This window comes from Suricata suricatta, chromosome 14 (assembly GCF_006229205.1).
Source record: "Suricata suricatta isolate VVHF042 chromosome 14, meerkat_22Aug2017_6uvM2_HiC, whole genome shotgun sequence".
In the NCBI taxonomy this organism is placed as follows: Eukaryota; Metazoa; Chordata; class Mammalia; order Carnivora; family Herpestidae; genus Suricata; species Suricata suricatta.
In genome coordinates this window covers 59,562,166-59,578,386 of record NC_043713.1, presented here as the reverse complement: position 1 = coordinate 59,578,386, position 16,221 = coordinate 59,562,166, and the positions used below count along the sequence as shown (strand labels likewise).

At 43.4% G+C, this 16,221-nt stretch overlaps 1 protein-coding gene across 2 annotated transcripts in view; it reads left to right on the top strand.

Annotated features, from left to right (window-relative positions):
• AFG3L2 (AFG3 like matrix AAA peptidase subunit 2) overlaps positions 1-16,221 on the top strand; it is a 39,696-nt gene that overhangs the window by 17,746 nt on the left and 5,729 nt on the right. For both annotated transcript variants that reach the window (XM_029922132.1, XM_029922131.1), the window contains 6 exons: positions 1,843-1,996; positions 5,925-6,032; positions 6,134-6,259; positions 8,479-8,589; positions 11,306-11,421; positions 14,670-14,870. In XM_029922132.1, coding sequence (XP_029777992.1) covers positions 1,843-1,996; positions 5,925-6,032; positions 6,134-6,259; positions 8,479-8,589; positions 11,306-11,421; positions 14,670-14,870 — 816 coding nt within the window. The remainder of the gene's footprint in view (positions 1-1,842; positions 1,997-5,924; positions 6,033-6,133; positions 6,260-8,478; positions 8,590-11,305; positions 11,422-14,669; positions 14,871-16,221) is intronic.

Here is a 16,221-nt window from a genome sequence, read left to right as displayed (position 1 = left end):
TTGACTATAGACAGATACATGGTTTATTTGTGGACTATCAGTTCTATCCTGTTGGCCTGTATGTCTGTCTTTATACTGGTACCACGGTCCTGATTATTGTTGCTTTGTAGGAAGTTTTGAAATCAGGAAGTGTGAGTATAGGTTAGTTTTAAGAAGCACTTAAATTTTTACTCTTGCATATATCACCAGTGTCTAAATATTGACTTTTTTTTTTTTAAGACTGTAGAAATGCAAAGTGTTATCACAGTTGCTTTTCCAAACATCAAGATACAACTTAAAATCAGTAACTAACTAAATGTTATGCTACCAACTGGTAGCATTGTTTCTTTGTTGATAGGAAGTGTATTAATGATGAGTCTTACCATTGATGGCGTGGTAGGTTAAATGAGCTATGATAGGTAGAGTAGGTAGATTCCTAGGAGTATCGTCAGACGGCTAGGGGAGCCTGGGGGACTTGAGTGTTTATGGTGATGAATCATGGAGTCTGGTATGGGTGGGAGCGATGCGGGTGGCTGAAAACAGGAGAGGAGCTGTGGGTGGTGGATAAATGGAGGGCCTAATGGACTGGAACGCCAAGGGGAGCCGGCTGTGAGAGAAGCTTGAGCACATGAGCAGGCTGGACTGGGAGGGGATCAGAGTAGACCATGGGAAGCTGGTTGTCTAGGGATACCTTGGCATTGCTGGCCGTGGCAAAGTGGAGCAAAAGGTGATTGAAAGATGTGGGTCAGGAGACTGACCAGCCAGGAACCACTAAGAAAACAGTGCCCAGTTCAGGGGCGGGGGGAGTGGGTAGGGTGGGCTGGAGGAGTGGGAAGTCAGGCCCAGGAAGTACTACAACCAGGAGGGCAGCGAGTCTGCCGCATGGTGGGAACCTCTGCGAGCAGGGGTTTTAACGGCAGAGTTATTTTGGCAGTAGCCATGGCGAGTAAGGTGCACTTCACCTCCCACTGGCTTGGAAGGAAAGAGGAAACCCCTTCCAGTTGAGAGCTTTGCAGGGACAGGCAAGGAGGCGAAGGAGATACTGAGGGAAGAGTGTGAGAGGATGGGGATCTGTTGATCACAGATCTGGAGTTCAGAGAGGGAGGCCCTGGAGGGACATGAGTTATCCTAGGGGATGTGTTCAGAGCCGTATAGGAATGAAAACCAGAAAGTCTAGGCAGGAAAGGGTGATGGGGAAATTTGGATTTCTAGTGAGTGAAAGGGTTGTGAGGCATAGGAGATTGTACCTGGATCTCTTAGAAGGGGCAGGTGATTGGCTGACGATGAGTTGTGGGGATGGCCACTCCTTCAACCCATCTAAAGTAGTGGCCTGAGGGCACATGCTTTATCGGACAGAAAACAGGTGCATGGGCCTCACACCTGCTCCTGTAGCGGCCGGGCACTGTCGTATGCTCTGGGGTGATCCATGTGTGGGCTTGCATAGGTCACTGCCTTTGCCGTGCGTGTACGTGTCACCTAGATCTGTTAGTAAGTGTCTGCTTAACAGCCTGCCTCGGGCTGGAGTAGTTTGAACTTAAACTGAATATAAAGTTTGCAGTTCAACTGTGTTCTCGTTTTGTAGGGTGAAAATGTGTAGTATTAATGTGTTGCTATAAAAGTAGCAGATACTGTTAGCGCTTATGACATATACAGTGATATTCACTCACCTTAAAGCAGTTACCCACCACCTTACTCTTCATTTGCCACTCTTTGCTTCTTATACCTCTTTTTAAATATGTAGTATACAGTACATAACACAAAAAGATCATCTTCCTATTGGATGGAAGCATGACATTTATTTTTTATAAGGAGGAAAATAATTTTCAGTTGTCAAGTGACTCTACTGTTCATATTTTTATCCAGGTCCGAGACTTATTTGCCCTTGCTCGGAAGAATGCCCCTTGCATTCTCTTCATCGATGAGATAGATGCCGTGGGAAGGAAGAGAGGAAGAGGCAACTTCGGGGGGCAGAGTGAACAGGAGAATACACTCAACCAGCTGCTGGTGGAGATGGACGGTGACTATTCAAGTCTTCTGTGTTTTAAACGACACTTTCTGATTGTTTTCCATATAGCTAAAGTGAGAATTCTTATGCTGATATTGAGTACAAATTTTAAAAAAAGTATTTTCTAAACCAAACAGCCCTTTTTAAAGGCTCTTCTGTACCAGGATGGATAATGCCAAAATATTCTTACCTGGCGGCCTGCCGTAACAATATTGGTGTTAAGATGGTGTTTGCACCTGGTGTTGAATAAGAGAAAAATTAGTGAAATGATTGGAAAAGAATTATAGTTTCATTCTTAAAACCATCTATGACTCTGACCATCAGGAAAACCTATGCCTAACCAAGTGTGTGAATCTGGCAGATTTTGAATACTATTAACTAAGAGAGCAGCAGTCTTTCCACATTAGCAGCTTTTTCTTTTATTAGGAAAGCCAATTTGGGGAACGTGAGAATGCGTCCTGCTGGAAGGTGCGGGATGCTGCTGTGTGCCGGAAAGGGAGGCGCAGTGCTCAGGGAGGCACAGTGCTCAGTACTGAGCCACTCGCGAGACTGAGCCGGCCTGGCACCTGCATCTCGCGATGCTGCAGGCTCAGTTCCAGACAGCCGCTCTGAAGTGCCTATCGCTACAAAGCGAGTCAAATGAATGTTTTCGTTTCCCAGTGCAGATAAAGTTATGTTTACCCTATGCTCTGTCTATTAAGTGTGCAGTGTGTGTCTTAAAACATTGTACATATTTTAATTAAAGAATGCTCAGGACACCTGTGTGGCTCAGTTGGTTTAGCATCCAACTCTTGATTTCAGTTTAGGTCATGATCTCATGGTTCTTGAGTTCGAGCCCCACATCTGTGCAATTAGCACAGAGCCCACTTGGGATTCTCTGTCTTCCTTTGTCTCTGCCCCTTCCCTCCCCTACCCTCTCCTCCCCTCAAAAGTAAGTAAAGATTTTAAATGAAGGCTCTATTGCTGAAAAATGTTAAACATCATCTTAACTTTCAGTGAGTTGTAACCTTTTTGTTGGTGGAGGGTCCTGCCTCAGTGAGACAGTTGCTGACCGATCAAGGTGGTGGCTGCTGAAGGCTGGTGAGGCTGTGGCAGTCTCTTAAAAGAAGACAGCAATGACGTTTGCCGCTTTGACTGACTTTGCCTTTCATGAGCAATTTCTCTGTGGCATGTGATGCTGTTTGATAGCATTGTTTAACCATAGTAGAACTTCTTTCAGGATTGGAGTCAGTCTTCTCAAACCCTGCCACTGCTCTATCAGCTAAGTTTTTGTCATAGTCTAAACAGTATACTGTAATTTCAAATATTTTCACAGCAACTTTACAGGATTAGAGTCCGTCTCAAGAAGCCACTTTCTTTGCTCAACTGTAAGAAGCAACTCCTCAGACATTCCAAGTTTTCTCATGAGGTTGCAGTGATTCAGTCCCGTCTCCAGACTCTACTTATAATTCTAGTTCTCTTGCTGTTTCCACCGCAGCTGCAGTCACTGCCTCCCCCGACGTCCTGAGCCCCTCAAACTCATCCATGGGGGCGGGAACCAGCTTTTTCCAAACTCCTGGCAATGTTGATATTTTGACCTCTTCCCGTGGATCACATATGTTGTTAGTGGCATCCAGAATGGAGGATCCTTTCTATTATCTACGGCAGCTACAGCCCTACGAAATGTATTTCTTAAATCATAAGACTTAAAAGTCAAAATTAGTCTCTGATCCACGGGCTGCAGAATGGACGTTGTGTTAGCAGGCATGGAACAACATTAATCTCCTACATCTCCGTCAGAGCTCTTGGGTGACCAGGGCATTGTCAGTGAAAAGTAATATTTTCTGAGCAGCTGTCTCAACAGTGGGCTTAAAATATTCAGTAAAACAGGGGCGGCTAGGTGGCTTAGTCAGTTAAGCATCCGACTTCAGCTCAGGTCGTGATCCTACATGAGTTCTTGTGTCGAGCCCTGCATCAGGCTCTGTGCTGACAGCTCAGAGCCGGGAGCCTGCTTCGGATTCTATGTCTCCCTCTCTTCTCTGCCCCTCCCCCAACTCATGCTCACTTGCCTATGTGCGCGTGCTCTCTCTCTCTCTCTCTCTCTCGAAAATAAACATTAAAAAAATTTTTTTAGAAATATTCAGCAAACCATGTTATAAACAGATGTGCTCTCATCAGGCTTTGTTCCATTTCTAGAGCATAGGCAGAGTAGATTTAGCATAATTCTTTAGGGCCCTAGGATTTTCAGAATGGTAAATGAGCACTGGTTTCAGTTTAAAGTCACCAACTGCAGTAGCCACAAACAAGAGAGTCAGGCTGCCCTTTGAAGCTTTGAAGCCAGGCACTCTAGCTGTGAAAGTCCTAGATAGTATCTTTTTCCAATCCAAGACTATTTGTCTGCATTGAAAATCTTTTACTGAGTGTAGCCTCTTTCACTAATTTCCTTAGCTGGACCTTCTGGATAACTCACTGCAGCTTCTACCTCAGTACGTGGTGCTGCACTTTGCACTTCGCCTATAGAGGCGGCCTCTTTAACCTCATGAGCCACCCCCTGGCAGCTCCAAGCTTGTCTTCTGCAGCTTCCTTCCCTCTCTCAGCCTTCATAGATAGGAAGAGAGTGAGGGCCTGGCTCTGGATTAGGCTGTGGCTTAAGGGAATGTTGTGGCTGGTTTGATCTTCTATGCAGACCGCTGAAACATTATCCGTATCACCAGTCAGTCTGTTTGTTTTCTTACCGTCATGCATCCACTGGGGTAGCATTTTAATTTCCTTCAAGAACTTTCCGTGTGTATTCACTCCTTGGCTGTTTGGCACAAGAGGCTTGACTTTCCAGTCTATCTCAGCTTTCAACATGCCTTCCTCACTGAGCTTAATCATTCCTAGCTTTTGATTTAAAGTGACAGACCTGAGACTCTTCCTTTCACTTGAACACTTAGAGGTCTCCGTAGGGTTAATTAGCTTAATTTCAATTTTGTTGTGTCTCCGGGAACAGGGATGCTCAAGGAGAGCGGGCGAGGGGACAGTCCATCGCTGGAGCAGTCAGAACACACACAGTATTTATCGGTTAACTTCATTTATATGGGTGTAGTGTTTGGTGCTCTAAAAGTATTAAAACAGTAACATCAAAGATTGCTGATCACAGGGCACCACAACAAATATAATAATGAGAACATTTGAAGTATTGCAAAAATTACCAAAATATGCTCGAGACACAGAGTGAGCAAATGCTGTTGGAAAAATGACACGGACAGACTTGTTCAGCATAAGGCTGCCACAGACCTGCAGTTTGTAAAAAAAACAAAAAACAAGAAAAACCACGTCATCTGTGAAGTGCAGGAAAGCAAAGTGCAATAAAATGAGGTCTGCGTGTATCCAGATTTACTCTGGCGGTGAGTCCACGAACAGCCATATTTGTAGGGTATCTGCACTAAAGCCCTTTCGGGGCCAGGGTCCTGAGGGAGGACTCCTGTAGCCAAGGCATTGACATTGGAGAAGTGGCTGATAGAACCACACAGAGTCTGGTGAAAGGGTTGGAGTTGCAGGTTGATACCTATCTTCAAATATTCAGCGGGTTGTCTTGTGGTTAGACACATTGCTTGCAAATTTTATCTCAATTTTAAAACGCCTAAAAAATGAACAACATATTCTCAAGTTATAGTTCTATAAATTACAGTCGTGTGTGTGTGTTTTAGTTTATTTTGAGAAAGAATGTGCACTTGCAAACGTGCAAGCAGGGAAGGGGCAGAGAGAGGGAGAGAGGATCCAAGTAGACTTTGTAGGGTCGGCACAGAGTCCGATGTGGGACTTGAACTCACAAACTGTGAGATCGTCGTGACCTGACCCGAAACCAAGAGTCAGGCAATTAACCTAGTGAGCCCCTCAGACACCCCTCTGATATTTGTATTTAGACAAATGATGCTTAAAGCTTTAAATCTGGCATTTGTTTTTTTTATATCCCTAGGTTTTAACACAACAACAAATGTCGTCATTTTGGCGGGCACCAATAGACCAGATATCCTAGACCCGGCACTGTTGAGGCCAGGGCGCTTCGATAGGCAAATATTTATTGGTGAGATGACCTTCATTGGGTTCGGCTCAGTTGTTATGAAGAGGGATCTAATGGTTTCACTTTGCCTTTTTTTTTTTCCCCCTTAAAAATAATTTCTCAAGGTCCACCGGACATAAAAGGAAGAGCCTCTATTTTCAAAGTTCACCTCAGGCCACTGAAACTGGACAGCTCCTTGGAAAAGGAGAAGCTTGCAAGAAAACTTGCCTCCTTAACTCCAGGGTTTTCAGGTGAGTGGGATAGAACCTGTCATCCTGTATCAGAAGTCCTTTAGACCAGCGACCTTTACCAGCCCCCAGTGTACCTTTACCTGTCACCTGGGGCCCTCTTCCGTGGGAGACTTCAAACATACACAGACACTATAGTGGCCCCTCTGCACCCGTCACCTCGCTTCAGGAACAGTTCTTAGTTTGTGGTGGACCTGATGTCATACATGCCCCACCCTCTGCCTGCTGCCTCTGGATTATTTATATGCGGGTGCTGGTTTGTTTTTGTTTTGGTTTTTTGGGTTTTTTTGAACAACTCTACTGGCATAAAATTCACACACCATAAAATTCATCTGTGAATTATAAAGTGTACGATTCAGTGGTTTTTGAAAAGTGTATTTACAGGGTTGCACTACAGCTGCTGTAGGCTAACTTTAGGTCATTGTCATCATCCCAGATGACGCAACCACTCCCTCCACCCCCTGCCCTAGGCAACCCCTCAGCTACATTGTTTTTATAGATCTTCCTATTCTGCACATTTCAGGAAAGGAGAATTGCATCACATACGATCTTTTCTCCCTGGCTTCTTCCGCTGCAGTGTAGTAACTTCAGGGTTTAGGCGTGTCGCAGCAGATGTCACGACTTTGTTCCTTTTCCTAGCTGGATAATAGTCCACTGTGTGGATGGACCACGTCTTCTTTATTTAGGTGGTTTCCATCTTTTCACTGTTGTGAATAATGCTGCTGTGAACATCCATGTACAGATTTTTATATGGATATATGTTTCATTTCTCTGGTTACATACCTAGGAGTAGAGTTGCTGAATCACTTTTTGAGGAACTATCAGTTGATTTTCCAAGGTGGCTTCGCCGTTTTACGTTCTCACTAGCAGCATAAAAGGGTTCCAGTTTTTCCACATTTTTGCCAACACAGGTCATTGTCCATCTCTTTGATTGCAGCCACCTTAGTGGCATCTGGTAGTTTTGATTTGTTTCTCTAATGACCAGTGTTGTTGAGTATCTTAGCATGTGTTTACCCCAAGAGTTTTAAAATGTAAAATGTGAGCCTTTTTCACTCCCTGTCTCCTTTCTTCCAAACTCGAAATAAAAAGGAACATTTGGAAAGTCTGAGAGGATTATCTATAAGTATATGGTTAGAAAAAGATAGGCATCTAAAATGTCCCAGGGTCCTAACTTTTTACTTGTTTTGTATCTTTGGACTTTGGAATTTATAACATTTTTATGTTTGTTTATTGAGCACATACATGTGTTGTAGCTTATTTGACTTACCATATACTTTATCTGAAAAGTTAATTTAATTTAAGACACTTGGGGCACCTGGGTGGCTCAGTCGGTTGAGTGTCTGACTTTGGCTCAGGTCATGATCTCACAGTTCATGAGTTCAAGCCTGACATTAGGCTCGCTGCTGTCAGTGCAGAGCCCGCTTTAGATCTGTCCCTGCCACCCTCTGCTCCTTCCCTGCTTGCACTCTCTCTCTCTCTCAAAAATAAATAAGTCTTTTAAAAAAATTTTATTTAAAGAGACTTATGGGGGCACCTGGATGACTTAGTCGGTTAAGCACCTGATTTCAGCTCAGGTTATCTCAGGGGTTCGTAAGTTTGGGCCGCACATCAGGCTCTCTGCGGTCAGTGTGGAGCCCACTTTGGATCCTCTGCTCCCCTCTCTGTCTGCCCCTTTTCTCCTTGCATGCACACACACACACTCTCTCTCTCTGAAAAATAAACAAACATTTAAAAAAATAGACTTATGGATCTAGAAAGCATTTGGCAAGCTTCACTATTTAACCTTTGGTATTTAACTGCATTGTTATTTTTAGTGCTCATGTTTTTCATTGTATTTCAGCATATTGCCTAACATCCCTATTAGTCACTCTCCCAACAGAGATGATAGAACTAATTTAATTAATGGGCAATTTTAAAGACTGTCTTACTTTGCTGTTTGTTCCATGTGCCATATTGCCTATAAAGGCAAAGAGCTGCATGTAATTATCTGTTAACTATTACTGATACGTGCTTCTCAGTTCAAAGGGCCAGGATTGTTCCAGGCTATTACTGACTGCTGGAACCGCTTAGGGTCATCATGAGTCAAACTGAATCATATTACATTAAACCTTCATTCAGTCTACTGCTGGTTGAGACCCCGACTGTGGATATGATCATCCAGAATATGTGACCAATCAGTTCGCATGTATTTGGTGGTAAGCTTTTCTGTGTTCATTTTGTAGGAGCTGATGTTGCTAATGTCTGTAATGAAGCTGCCCTGATTGCAGCAAGACACCTTTCGGATTCCATAAATCAGAAACACTTTGAACAAGCAATTGAGCGAGTGATTGGTGGTAAGCAAACTGAGTATAACTCAAGTCAAAAGGCCAATAAAATCAGTTTTGAGACTCCAGGTTTTTCTGTTTTGGTAAGATCTAGAAGCAAAGAAAAGTCTATCCGCCCAACCCTGGGGCTCACTCACCATGCACCTGCTGTGTCCCTCAGTACTGTGAACCTCCCCTTCCCCCCCTGCCCCCCCGCCCCATGGTCTTGTGGAGCTGGGTGCTCTTGGTTTGGGTGAGTTTGAGACAGCAGCCCAGACTACCCCTCACTTGCACAGGCAGCAAGCAGCAAGGTGTCTTCCTCTGAATTAATACAGATCTAGTGTTTTAAAAATGCTCACAACCTTCCTGTTTCCAAAATTTTATTGCATAAATGTGCTCTGTGCTAGGTGTAGGTGATAGATAAACAGCCCTAACAGCTGCTTAACCAGGAAATGCTTACCCGACAAACACGGTAGGGGATGTACATGTTTTCCTGTCTTCCTGGGGAGCTTATGACTTAATACCCATAAAAAGATAATAGTTCCAGAGCGGCATTCAGAGAAGGGAAGGGCACTGTGGTCAGGCACAGCTCTGTAGAAGGGGGTGGTTTAAGCCAGTTTCAGTAGCAAGGTGGGGGTCCAGGTATGGCATCAGAGTGACAGGAGCAGAAGGTAGTTTGAAGGTAGGGTTATATCATGTGTTTTAGGGAGGGAAAGTAAACTGGTCAGACTCTAGTTCTTTGGGAAGTAAGGCAAAGCTGAAAATAATTATTTAAATCTAAATTTTAGAAAGCCTTAAATGTTGAGTTCGAGGGCTTCTTAAACTGTTGTCCTGTGGCTAGTACTAGACTAACGGAATTTTCCTGAGCCACTGAGTAGCCATGATATTTTAAGAAAGAGAATCTGGCATTGAAGAGGGAAGCATCTGAAGGCAGAGAACATTGTAGTCATTAATGTGAGGTGGTAGACTTTGGCAAAGTTAGTCCCAATGGTAACAGGCCAAAAAAAAGGACAGCCTTACAGGCCATAGGGAAAATGGGGTGCTTGGAGAGGCAGCTGGTTTGGCGGAAAATGGAATGTGCAGAATTTGAGACAAGGGCTGTCCACGTCAACTCTGCAGCATCACAGTGCCCCAGGCTGTGGTTCCCGTGGTGAGGAGGTGGGTGAGTGGGCTTGGGGGCAGGGCCCACATTATACACTGCCTGTATTTGGTAGCGGAGGGGAGAAAAATGAGCCCACGGGGTCCCCAGAGCTTGTGTGCCACAGGCCTAGGAGGTGCATCATCAAGTAAGACAAGGAATAGATGCCATTAAAGAAACCCAGGAGGTTTGGGAGACGGGCGAAGACACATTTATAAAGGACTTAATAGTAGAGTCCAGTGATGTGGGACATTGAGGAGCATGACCTTGGACTTGGCAACAAGACTATTCTTGGTATCTTTTGACATTACAGTTTCAACTGAGTGGATAATACAAAGCCAGACTAATGAAGATTCCAGCGAGGATCTACAGGCTAGTGTAGCAGTGTGTTTAACCTGGGTTAGGTGCTAAATAAATAACTGTTGAACAAATGGACTACTTATTTGAGGAATTTGTTAACTGAGAAGAAAAAAAATCTAAGTTGATGGAGTTGTGAGTGGAATTAAGACATTTCACTGAAGAGGCAGGTGAAAGCTGCACGTCTGCGCCTTCTAGGTGAGGGAACAGTCAGTGTGAAAGAGGTCAGGGCAGCAAGTCCAGAAGGGGCTCTCACTCTGAGGTGGACGGACACTTTTCTGCTCACAGGTCAGCCACTGTCAGCCGGCCACAATCAGTAGTTCTGCAGTAAGCGTGCTGGGAAAACAAAAAATTCCAGGGATAAACTTGGTGGGGGGTGGGATTCATATTTTCTCATACAAGCAAGAACCACTTATCTCTGGAAAACGGCAGACATACCTTCTGTAAATCTTCACCCTTCCAGCTCTGTGGTATGTAAACTCTCAGAGGTGTTACCTGAACACAACCAAATTACTTCATCACAGGGCAGTGTATGTATGAGGACAAACTGTGTCGGTGGCGTCTGTAGTACAGCGTGCAGACGAGGTCTAGCGTCCACCTTGATCCAGGGCGGAGAGGGCTCGTACTCGGATTAGGGGTCACCCGGCTGTGTAGTCAGCACACGGGCCCAGCACGAGGGGCCTCCTGGGTTGATTTCCTCAGGTCTGCCCTGCTGCTGGTTCTTGGAATCCCTAGGGCCAGTTGATTAGTGTGCCAGCCGCTGCAGCATTGGCCTAGCCTACTTGCTGTGTAGATGTTTTCAGATCTTCACCCAGCTCCCTTTTTTCTCTTCCGTTTGCCTTCCATCAGGAACGGACAGCAGACAGTCTCGTCTCTGTTTACCTGCGCCTGGTAATTCCAAGTACTGGACCAAGCAGGAGGTCATTCCAGACCTCTTTGCTTTTTGTGACTTAAATGCTGAATTTTACTTTGCATTTCTATTTCCCAAAACAAAATATAAGCCTCAGAAGCATGGGAGAGTTAGGGAAAAGTAGCCCTGGGGGTAGTGAATACATTTTGCAGTAGTTGGGTATATTTTGAAGTTGGTCCTTTGCTCTTAGTCTGACCATGGCTGGGAACGTCTAGGTCGTTGCGGGCAGCTTAGTCTTTAAATCACATTTCGGATAAGGCAGTGTGTGTAGATTGAATAACTGTCTTTTTACATGAGTGCCACTGAGTGAGTGGTTTTGGTTTTTTGTATTATTTTGTCAGGTTTAGAGAAAAAAACCCAGGTTCTGCAGCCTGAGGAGAAGAAGACCGTGGCGTACCATGAGGCTGGCCACGCGGTCGCCGGCTGGTATCTGGAACATGCAGACCCGCTCTTAAAGGTAAAACAGTCTGTCGGACAGTAGGCGAACCAACCGGTTGTTTGAGCAGTTACTTGAGGAGAAAGTTGTGCTCCCACAAAAGATAAATACATAAAGAAATTTGGCCAAGATGTCTGGTAATGATGGTGGGATGAGGTTAACAAGCCTTTCTGAAATAAGTTACAAAGTTTGGGAAGAAGACCGCTATTTAAGGGGACTGAAAAGTGTCCAAAGCCGACCAAAGCTGGAGGAGAGTTTACTTTTGAAAAGCAGTAGCTGTAGTGGGTTAGAATTGGGAGTTAGTGACTTTGTCTCCTGAGGGTTTTCCCATGGCCACGGTGATGGAAAAGGCTGGCCTTACCATATTGAGGTGGCAGAGGAGAGTTCGGGATTTGAAGACTATTGGAAACGTAACAGGAAAAGCCTGGAAGCAAGAAAGTTACAGAGGAATGAGACCCAGGTCTGAGTAGAAACTGCCGAACTTCCTGACTGACCACTAAACTATGCCTGCACAGGGAGACCCCAGAGGGCCTGGCAAAAAAGAAAGAGACCAAAGAAATCTCCTGAAAGATGAGTGCACCAAGTGATACTATTACGTTTTTGATTTTTCAACTGAGTGCAGTCCCCAGACTGGTCCAGAATGAACCACAGGAAGCAGCAGTCTGACTTGTGATGTCAGGGGATCACTGGAAATGGAGAGGGGTATCCTGTGAACCAAGGCAACCACAGAGGAGATAAAGTGTGCATGAAACATTCTAGATAGGGGCGCCTGACTGGCTCAGTCAGTATAGCATACTGCTCTTGATCCTCGGGTCATGAGTTCAAGCCCCATGTTGGGGACAGAGTTTACTTAAAGAACAACTGGGGCTCCTGGATGGCTCAGTCAGGTAAGTGTCTGACTTCGCTCAGGTCATGATCATGGTTCATGGGTTTGAGCCCCACGTCGGGCTCTGTGCTGACAGCAGGGAGCCTGGAGCCTGCTTCGGCTTCCGTGTCTCCCTCTCTCTGCCCCTCCCCCACTCACGCTCTCTCTCAAAAAATAAACAAACATTAAAAAAAAAAACCAATGACTACAACAAATCCTCCTAGATAGTCTGCAAAGAAGCCATTAGAACATGTAAGTAAAGTTAGCAAGGTTATAAAAAGTTATAAAATTCGGGATTGGAATACAAAGTTCAATTGTATTTTCTGTATATTAGCAGTGAACAATTGGAAAACGAAATTTTAAAAATTTAGTTTCATTTACAGCAGTATCCAGAAACATGAAATATTTAAGGATACATCTATTGAAGTATTTATAGGATCTGTACATTGAATGAAACAAGACCTAAATAAAAACAGATACACTATGTTCATGAAATGTCCTGATCACAGTTCTCCCCAGACTCATTTATAGTTTCAGCTCAATCTTGGCCGAAATATAGCAGGGTTTTTTAATAGAAATTGAGAAGCAGATCTAAAATTTTTATGGAAATGTACATCAACTAGAATAAGCCAAAACAAGTTTGAAGGGGTTACACTCCCAATTTTAAGACTTTGTATATAGCTACAGTAATAAAGACTAATATTGCAGAAGAGACTAAACAGATCACTGGGATGGAATAGATCCCATCCCACATCAGTAATTGATTTAATTAATGATTGAGTAACCATACATAACTGGTTAAATAATTGATTTTCACCACAGGTGCCAGAGTAGTTTTAGATGGGGAGGATGGTATCTCAGTGTCCATGTGGGGGGAAAAGCTAACATTGACCCTTACCTTACATGATATGTAAAAAATTAATTTGAGATAGATTGTAAAAGCTAAAACAATAAACTTTTAGAGGAAAACGTAGGTCAGAAATCTTTGTAACCTTAGGCAAAAATGACTTAGTATACAAAAACCACAGAAAGAAAAAGTTGATATATGGATATCATCAAAATTGAAAATGTTTTGTCTTTGATGGGCACTGTTAAGAAAATGAAAGATAAGCCACGTATGGTGAAAAAACTCACAGTACATACATGACAAAGGACTTGTATCTAGAATATGTTAAAAAAAAGTTGTAAAACTCTGTAAGAAAATGAGCAACCCAGTGAAATGATGGGGGAAAGATCTGAGCCTATACTTCACAAAAGAAGGTATACAATTGGACACGAAGCACATGCAGATACTCCCATTTCATTAGTCATCAGGAAAGTGCAAATTAAACCACAATGTAATATCACCATATAACCGTCAGAAGGGTTCAAGTTAAAAAGTCAGTTCTAAGTGTTGGTAAGATGCCAGTCTAGCTGGAGTCTCATTCACTGCTGATGGGCATGTGAAGTGGTGTGGCCATTTAGAAAAAGTTTGGCAGTTTCCATACAACAAAATGATCTCACTCCTGTATATAATCACCAAGAGAAGTAAAAACATGTTCACACAAAAACTTTTACTGCTTTATTCATAATAGCAATAAACTGGAGACCACCCTGATGTCCCTCAAGAAGGAAATGGATGTTTGGTATGTTTATACAATGGAATGCTACCCAGCAGTAAAAATGAATAAACTATTACACACAGCAGTGTGGGCAAATCTCAGACACTGTAAAAGAAAACAGACACAATAAAGGACATACTATATGATTCCATTTATATGCAATTCCAGAAGTTGTGACTGACCATAGGGCCTGGAAGTGAATCTCCAGCTGCCTGGGGGCTGGAGGGAGCTGTGGGGTAAGACCAGAAAGGAATACAAAGGAACTTAGCAGGATGAAGAAAGGATTGTATCTTTGTTGTGGTAGGTTGTGTTTGTCAAAACTCATTAGACTATACACTGAAAATGAGTGTATTTTACTGAGCATAAACTATCCCTAATAAAGTTGGTTTTTAAAAATTTTAAAGAATTTACTCAATGGCAAAAAGTGCTTAGAAGAGAAAATGAAGCCTGCTGAGCATCTAGGCCTGCCTTCCCCTCTGTCCCGTAAAGGAGGTTATGGATGGGGCTCAATCAAGTTGAGTGGCGTTTAAGCCATATTTGAGCTGTCAGAAGGAGTCATCACTCACCAGCTGTCCTTTTGTCAAGACTGAATAATTTCAGTTGAGTCTTATAAAAATCCTAAGAGAAAATATCCCCCCCCCTGAACAGTCACTCTTGCTAATCTCCTCTTGCCAAGGCTGATGGACCTTATCTATGTATAGATAAACATTGTGGTCACCATTTGGTGATAGACTTCTCAACATTTTTGGGTTTTTGTGTGTTTTTCTGAATTGTCAACATTTTGCATGTTTTCTATTTGCCAGGTGTCCATCATCCCACGGGGCAAAGGACTAGGTTACGCTCAGTATTTACCCAAAGAGCAATACTTATACACCAAAGAGCAGCTCTTGGACAGGATGTGCATGACTCTGGGTGGCCGAGTGTCAGAGGAAATCTTCTTCGGAAGAATCACCACTGGCGCTCAAGATGACTTAAGGAAAGTAACTCAGAGCGCGTATGCTCAAGTAAGTGTAAGCGATGGCGTGTCTCACGTTGGCCGAGAGGCGGGCATTCGCGGCCGTCTCTGCAGCAGTGCTATTGTGTTTGACTGGCTGAGGCTTTTGAGGCAAGCGTTAAGTCTTAAACCCATTTTAAAGCAGTCAAGACTCTGTCATAAGTAACCATTTCTCCGTAAGAAACCTTTTTTTTGTTTTTTGTTTTTTGTTTTTTTAGTAGTGCAGTATTTAAACTCTACAGATTTCTGCTTTCTGACAGTAGAGCATTCCTGTGAAAACTTTTGGAAGCTGAAATGGCTCAAAGCAAACAAGCACTTACTGTTAATTAATATGGAAAAATTTCTGAATGCTCCCACATGCAAAAAATGCCGGCTGGTAGGCTGTTACAGCTCAGGGCACATCTTGCTAGGGGAACCTGGCTGTCACAGCCCGCTGCAGGACAGATGCTGAATGCTCTTTTCCCCTCTTTTCATAAACGTGAAAGCCCTCTTCCAATTTCTTTGGGTTGGTGAGAGCAGGTACTGCCGTAGGTCTTTTATAAAAGCAAGTGGCACAACAGCAACTTTGGAAAGGCAGGAGAGAGAGCTACAGTCTGCAAAGTACGTATGCAGCGTGCAAAGCTTTGTTACACACCCGTGTCATCCCATGGTGCAGTACGCCAGTACCCTGGGCTGTCCCTAAGAGCGTCCCTTCTCAGTCCCCTCCCTTCCTGCAGGCCGGCCACTCTCCTGGCTTATTACCATCCTGCCCAAAGTTTCTTTATCCCTGTGTGTACATCCCCAGACAAAATTTGCTATCTTGGAACTTGATATAAATGACTTTCTTTGGGAACTCCTGTTACCCGTATGTCAGCCCTTCTGCTCTGTCACTGTCTCAGGTCTTTTTTAATGACTTTTTTTTTTTTTGACAGTTCCTTTTTACCTTCTGTTTCTCAAGACATTGCTGTGGTTGTTTGCTCAGGGGTTCTTTGTATCTTAATGTTCATTTTTAAAATAGTGTTTTCTTTCATATGTAACTTTTTTCTCTGTTTTAGCACCTTATCTAAGTTTTTTGAAATTCTGATTTGTATTATTCTTTTATGTTTTCTGTTATTTTCCTGATTTCCTTTAGGCTTTTTCAAGTTGTAGGTTACAGTTTACGTCTTTTTATGGGTATCTTCCCATCCTGTTGTCATTATGTATGGAGATGTTGTTCTCCTTTATTCTTGTGATAACTTCTTAGACATTTTTCTGTTGCCCATGTTACATGAAATTTGCTTTTTTGACCTCTTTTTTTTTTAATAGTTTATTGTCACATTGGTTTCCATACAACACCCAGTGCTCTTCCCCACAAGTGCCCTCCTCCATCACCACCACCTCTT